Source organism: Rhinichthys klamathensis, unplaced genomic scaffold, assembly GCF_029890125.1.
Source record: "Rhinichthys klamathensis goyatoka isolate OS25496 unplaced genomic scaffold, OSU_Roscu_1.1 h1tg000060l_1, whole genome shotgun sequence".
Lineage (NCBI taxonomy): Eukaryota > Metazoa > Chordata > Actinopteri > Cypriniformes > Leuciscidae > Rhinichthys > Rhinichthys klamathensis.
The window spans coordinates 1,249,476-1,256,440 of record NW_026606605.1 but is presented as its reverse complement, the minus strand read 5'-3'; the positions used below and the strand labels follow the sequence as shown (position 1 = coordinate 1,256,440).

Here is a 6,965-nt window from a genome sequence, read left to right as displayed (position 1 = left end):
TTTTGTATCATTTGTCTTTTTGCTCTGAGATCTAGTACTGGAGAACAAACATCATTAAAACTGTTGCAATAAATAACATCACTTTTTTTCTGTGTCTTTGATGTACTTTATTGAATATAATCGGCTGATAACTTTTGTTGCAAAAGGGCACTTTGAAAATGTTAACAGAAAGGTGATATAGTGTTGAACAACCGTCAAAGAAACAACCAATGTACAGGTGAAACTCGAACAATTAGAATATCGTGCAGAAATATAAGTTGAAAGTCAGAAATTCAACTTAAAATGTGAAACTAATATATTATATAGACTGCAAAGTGAGATATTTCAAGCCTTTATTTGTTATAATTTTGATGATTATGGCTTACAGCTTATGAAAACCCCAAATTCAAAACTTTTCATAGCTGTAAGCCATAATCATCAAAAATGTAAACAAAACAGTTTGCTAAATGCCAATGTTCTTACCTAATAGAGGCACTTAAACACGTCCTGTTTTATCCAATTTACAACATTTCTCTGTCTGAGCAGTTCAACAAGCCTCAAGTATGTTTGATGCAGTTTAATATTAGCCTCCAAATAGTTGGTAATGGACATGGTACACGCTTTATGTGATTAGTAGTAAATAAATACATGGGAAATTGGGCTGGTAAGATTCAATGTTTTATTGTGTGAGAAAAATGAACAGAAAAAAAGTACACAATTAGAAGTAAAATCTATTTCATTAAGAAGGTTTTTTCATCATTGAATCAGTCAAATAAAAATCAGATCGGTGCAACAAAACAAGACATACAGGTCCTTCTCAAAAAATTAGCATATTGTGATAAAGTTCATTATTTTCCATAATGTAATGATAAAAAATAAACTTTCATATATTTTAGATTCATTGCACACCAACTGAAATATTTCAGGTCTTTTATTGTTTTAATACTGATGATTTTGGCATACAGCTCATGAAAACCCGAAATTTCTATCTAAAAAAAATAGCATATCATTAAAAGGGTCTCTAAACGAGCTATTAACCTAATCATCTGAATCAACTAATTAACTCTAAACACCTGCAAAAGATTCCTGAGGCTTTTAAAAACTCCCAGCCTGCTTCATTACTCAAAACCGAATTTAGTTCGTTTCACACTCCATCACTGTAGGTGGCGGTATGCACCTTTAAAGTTGGTTCGCAACCTGCCATAAAACCAAAAGAAGAAGAAGAAGATTACTCAAAACCTGCTCAAAACCGCAATCATGGGTAAGACTGCCGACCTGACTGCTGTCCAGAAGGCCATCATTGACACCCTCAAGCAAGAGGGTAAGACACAGAAAGAAATGTCTAAACAAATAGGCTGTTCCCAGAGTGCTGTATCAAGGCACCTCAGTGGGAAGTCTGTGGGAAGGAAAATGTGTGGCAAAAACCGCTGTACAACGAGAAGAGGTGACCGGACCCTGCGGAAGATTTTGGAGAAGGACCTTTTCCAGACCTTGGGGGACCTGCGGAAGCAGTGGACTGAGTCTGCTGGAGTAGAAACATCCAGAGCCACCGTGCACAGGCGTGTGCAGGAGATGGGCTACAGGTGCCGCATTCCCCAGGCCAAGCCCCTTTTGAACCAGAAACAGCGGCAGGAGCGCCTGATCTGGGCTACAGAGAAGCAGCACTGGACTGTTGCTCAGTGGTCCAAAGTACTTTTTTCGGATGAAAGCAAATTTTGCATGTCATTCGGAAATCAAGGTGCCGGAGTCTGGAGGAAGACTGGGGAGAAGGAAATGCCAAATTGTCCGAAGTCCAGTGTCAAGCACCCACAGTCAGTGATGGTCTGGGGTGCCATGTCAGCTGCTGGTGTTGGTCCACTGTGTTTTATCAAGGGCAGGGTCAATGCAGATAGCTATCAGGAGATTTTGGAGCACTTCATGCTTCCATCTGCTGAAAAGCTTTATGGAGATGATTTCATTTTTCAGCACGACCTGGCACCTGCTCACAGTGCCAAAACCACTGGTAAATGGTTTACTGACCATGGTATTACTGTGCTCAATTGGCCTGCCAACTCTCCTGACCTGAACCCCATAGAGAATCTGTGGGATATTGTGAAGAGAAAGTTGAGAGACGCAAGACCCAACACTCTGGATGAGTTTAAGGCCGCTATCGAAGCATCCTGGGCCTCCATAACACCTCAGCAGTGCCACAGGCTGATTGCCTCCATGCCACGCCGCATTGAAGCAGTCATTTCTGCAAGAGGATTCCCGACCAAGTATTGACTATTGAGTGCATAACTGAACATAATTATTTGAAGGTTGACTTTTGTTTGTATTAAAAACACTTATTTTATTGGTCAGATGAAATATGCTAATTTTTTTAGGTTTTCATGAGCTGCATGCCAAAATCATCAGTATTAAAACAATAAAAGACCTGAAATATTTCAGTTGGTGTGCAATGAATCTAAAATATATGAAAGTTTAATTTTTATCATTACATTATGGAAAATAATGAACTTTATCACAATATGCTAATTTTTTTGAGAAGGACCTGTATATAAAACATAGTGTAAGACATAGTGAGTGTGTGCATAAACTCCCTCAAGCTAATAATTGTTTTGAAAGCATGTTTGATGTGGTTTAATATTAGTCCCCAAATAGTTGGTAATGGTAGTGCTACACCCTTTATGTGATTAGTTGTAATTGTAAATAAATACATGGGCCACTGGGTTCATAAGATTCAATGTTTTATTGTGTGAGAAAAATTAACTGAAAATAGTGCACAATTAGCAGCAAAAAATAATTGATATTCCATTAAAAAAGATTTTATTATTATTGAATCAGTCAAATAAAAGTCAGATCAGTGCAACAAAACAAAACAGGCTTAATTCGTATATGAGACAGTGTAAGACTGACAGTGGAAGTGTGCATTAACTCTCTCGTTGGGAATAAAAGCGAGTCACTGTGTTTAGCGTATGTAGGGAAGTAAATGCTCATTAAACCACTCCCGGGTGAACTGTAGGTGATCTCCATCAGAGGCGAGGAACACCAGCTTTCCTGCAGAATCCATCTCTGCCAACCCCAGGCGATCCTAATAGATACAAAATAACGGTAGATGAATCCCTTATCCATATACACTTAATAAGGGAAAAGGTTCAGTAAATAATGGGTGCACAGTGCTTTCGAAACCTTTACGAATCATTTGTTTCGAACCAATGATTCTTAGCGCGCAAAGTCACATGATTTCATGATTTTTTTTTAATGTTTTATAAATTTGTAGACATTTTTGGCACATTTGTAAAATATTTAATAGCGTTTTAGTCTCTTATTGGACTGATTAATCAAGCTCTCCATAAAACTATGTAATAAATGTCTATGTCTCCTATGTAATAAAATAAGACACTTCGTATTCAATGGTATTAGATTAACTTGTTAATTGCCTTTAATAGATTACACTTATAATAATAAATTTGCAATTGGTTTGTAAAAGGTGCATGTCTTGTATTGTCGTTGCATTCCCACTGTTTTGACCAGCAGGCGTCACCAGCGTGCGGCGTTTTCAGCGCTTACAAACAGTGATTCATTTTGCGAAGCAGTTGATTCAATTGAATCAACGTTTTCAAAGCTTCGTTTCTCACATCACTGGGTTCAATTGAACAGGAAATGCGGTAACAGTATCATCAAAGTAATAAATAAATAGCAATATTATGCAGGATATAAAATACAAAATGTGGGTTAAATGTAGATAATTAATGAGAGAGAAAAGACAAGCATGTTTACCTCTGTATATATTGCACTTTCTTGCAGCGTTTCCAGCTCTTTACCCTGACCAGCTTTATAGAACCCAAACCACTAACGACGAAAATTCAGTTAGTAAGAGATTTTAATTCAATGATAAAAGAGAGATTTAAAATAAACTGTTGATGTACCTCAGAATCCAGAGGATCGACCATAGTGTCCTGCAGGAACTTAACCATGACAAACTTTTTCAGAGACATGAGATTCTTCTTGTAGGTCTCGTTCACCACCTGACAGAAATACCATTCATTTACACCACACAGACGAATATATATATATTTTATAGTAATTTCTCCCTTATCCTCAGACTTACCCGCTCCTGATTGATGTCAGCAAGGAAGAGACTGTACTTTTTATACAAGTCATCATTGAGGGGATCGTGCCAGTACTGTGCCTGCACCAAGCTAACATAAAATCACAATCAATATCACATAAAAAATTAAATATGGCAGCAGCGCTAAGTGTAAATAGCAACAAAATGTATTTTCTTTGCACTAAGTGCAAACAGTAGTTAGATGATATTTTTTTACTTAGTGCAAATAGTGGCAGATAATATTTGCACCTCAGTGTATTGTAGTAGCTATATTATAAAACAGTATGCAATAACAACATATTCAGTGTATATGACCATATTGAATGCAATCATAAAAGCTGGATTTCTTTTGTAATTTTGACATTGGTGGGCGGAGTTCGTGTAAATAGCCTCTGTCAACAAGGCGGCATATTTGCACTTGGTGTGAATAGACACTCGGAAACAATAATCAATTTAGAGTAACATGAAATGGTCTGTTGAGAAGCACATAACCAAGCACACACTGTTTTTGAATCGCATCTGTGTAGGCTCCTGAGTTCAGCTTCTTGCGAATCCAGTCACAGATATGAGAGCTTTCACCAGGACATCGAGGAAGACCAAATACCCCTGTGATTTACAGAAAAGAGGAAGAGAGAACCACATGTCAGACGAAAACAGGATTTAAAAAAAGCTGTTTGACTCATTTAAACTTTATATTTAGCAAAAAAATACTGAAATATGTATCACGGTTTCCACAAAAATATGAAGCAGACCAACTGTTTTCAACATTGATAATAATCAGAAATGTTTCTTGAGCAGCAAATCATCATATTAGAGTGATTTCTGAAGGATCATGTGACTCTGAAGACTGGAGTAATGATGCTGAAAATTCAGCTTTGATCACAGGAATAAATTACAGTTTATAACATATTCAAATAGAACAATATTCATTTTAAACCGCAATAATTTTACATTATTTAAAAAAAAAACGATTAAATTAATGCAGTGTTGGTGAGCATAAGAGACTTTATGCTCTTTTTTAACACTAGTTAGAGATTTTAACATTTTGAACAGTAGTGTGTATAATTTTAAATGTTGTAATAGATCGTGACTGCAAATATTATAAAATTATATTCCTTGTAACTTTATTCCTACTCCATTATTTAAAACAGTTGCATATCTTGAAGCAACGTAATCAAAACAAGGTAGTTATGCCACATTGTTCCCGTAAACTGCTAACCACTTTTAGGAAGTAATTGTTTTTATATGAAGTGAATCACCACAGCGTGAGCAGAGCACATCTGTCACATTACCTTGATGCTGCCCACCGACCGAGATCAGGTTCTTCATGGGGGGGTCAGGACAGCGCTGAGCAACTGCTCGCCTTACGAAAGACAGAGGTAAACGACACAATTACACTTCCGATAATCCTTTGCATGAATATATTTGTGTAATAACCACTCACAGAAACTGTGACCCTTGGGAGAAGCCCATTGCATTGTAGCCTCCCTTCAGTTTAGGGTCCTGGGACAGCTGATCACAAACGAAAGACACCTGCTCATTGACATCCATGAAGAAGCCATTTTCAGTGTCCTGTGAATGAAACAACGAAACAAAATCAGACACTTTTATTCAAAAACAACAACGGCAATGACAAGAATGGAGGGTGTCGACCTGCTTTACCTGTAGAACTGACTTGCCAATCATCAGGGAAAGCACATAAATTCCTGGGACTTCCTCTTCCACCATCTTCTTTATAGCACCCATGCTCAGTGGATTGCAACAACTGTCTCCTGCAAAACACAGTGATAATTACCAAGTATCGTAGTCAATTTTGTGTGTTTAGGTCATTTCAAAAAAAGGCCTTTTCCATAGATCATGATGGTATTTATTAGAATAACAAATATCTTATTCTCACCAAGGCTTTATTAGAATACACAAAAAATAGCAATATTCTGAAATATAATTTCAATTTAAAATAGCCATTTTCTACTTGTCATCAAATCTGATTTTCAGCATCATTACTCCAGTCTTCAGTGTCACATGATCCTTCAGAAATCACTCTAATATGCTGATTTGCTGCTCAAGAAACATTCATTGTAATTATCAATGTTGAAAAAAGTTGTGCTGCTTAATATTTTAGGGAAAACTGTGATAACTGTTATTAACACATATTATATATTTACAACCTTTCAGATTAGATACGATTAATCAATTTGACAGCACTAAAAATGATATATTCTATTTTCAAATGTTTATATAAATTGCATATTTCAAAAAGTTGGTGTCAGTTTTAAGTTGAGTCACTACATGTACACAAAGGCCTTTTTTGTGGAGTGACACTGTACATTACCCCGTTATTCAGTGACTCAGGCCTATTATTCACTAGCAGGTTTGATGTGATGTGTCTTACCCATGCCGTGCCATATGACCAGAGGAACAGAGGCATTAGATCCGCACGATGAGCCGCACAGCAGCAACACACACACAGAAACAGCGATGAGGCGAAGCTCCATGGAGAACCTCATTCTTCAATTTCAGTCTGAAGATTTAACACATTTATCTTTAACAGAACACGCTTATAGGAAGGGAAAGCACTAAACAAGGAAGTGAATAACTCGATATCGTTTCGTTTCTTTAATATGTGCGAATATACAACCGGAAGCCTCGACTTTGCCTAGCTAGGAATGGGTATCTTATATGAATTGCGTTAATAAATGCTTTAAAATTATCAGTTTAAGCCACTGTGTGTACTTACTGTGATTACTTTCTGTTCCTCAATCACATGACAGACGAAAACACCGCTCACTTCCAACAAATTCTATTAAAAAAATATATTAGACTTATCAACCATAGCTTAAAACCTGTCTATATAAACAAACACAGTCAGTCGATCCCGAGCGTTTAGATTATGATG

The 6,965-nt window shown here is 36.8% G+C and overlaps 2 protein-coding genes across 4 annotated transcripts in view; one reads left to right on the top strand and one right to left on the bottom strand.

Annotated features, from left to right (window-relative positions):
* The window catches only part of LOC130084254 (elongation factor 1-alpha-like), a 163,716-nt gene that overhangs the window by 127,491 nt on the left and 29,260 nt on the right, over positions 1-6,965 (top strand). The window lies entirely within an intron of this gene.
* On the bottom strand, positions 2,768-6,947 carry ppt1 (palmitoyl-protein thioesterase 1 (ceroid-lipofuscinosis, neuronal 1, infantile)). 3 transcript variants are annotated; one of them, XM_056249505.1, is made up of 10 exons: positions 6,807-6,947; positions 6,462-6,590; positions 5,732-5,841; positions 5,514-5,641; positions 5,362-5,432; positions 4,573-4,675; positions 4,070-4,160; positions 3,888-3,986; positions 3,739-3,810; positions 2,768-3,049 (listed from the first exon to the last, which is right to left on the bottom strand). In XM_056249505.1, exons 2-10 carry the CDS (start codon positions 6,574-6,576, stop codon positions 2,927-2,929), a joined length of 912 nt encoding a protein of 303 aa, XP_056105480.1. In that variant the 5' UTR covers positions 6,577-6,590; positions 6,807-6,947; the 3' UTR covers positions 2,768-2,926. The 3 variants fall into 3 exon arrangements, with proteins under 3 accessions (XP_056105480.1, XP_056105479.1, XP_056105478.1); XM_056249504.1 differs by having other exon boundaries at positions 6,462-6,611; positions 6,807-6,934; XM_056249503.1 differs by lacking the exon at positions 6,807-6,947 and having other exon boundaries at positions 6,462-6,797.

Excerpts from the sequence above, each read along its gene's own strand:
- ppt1 (XM_056249505.1), bottom strand. The coding sequence starts at position 6,576 with ATGAGGTTCTCCATGGAGCTTCGCCTCATCGCTGTTTCTGTGTGTGTG. Across the intron at positions 4,676-5,361 it reads GGTCGGTGGGCAGCATCAAG|GGGTATTTGGTCTTCCTCGA; the intron begins GTAATGTGACAG and ends TGTAAATCACAG. Across the intron at positions 4,161-4,572 it reads ACAGATGCGATTCAAAAACA|CTTGGTGCAGGCACAGTACT; the intron begins GTGTGTGCTTGG and ends ATTTTATGTTAG.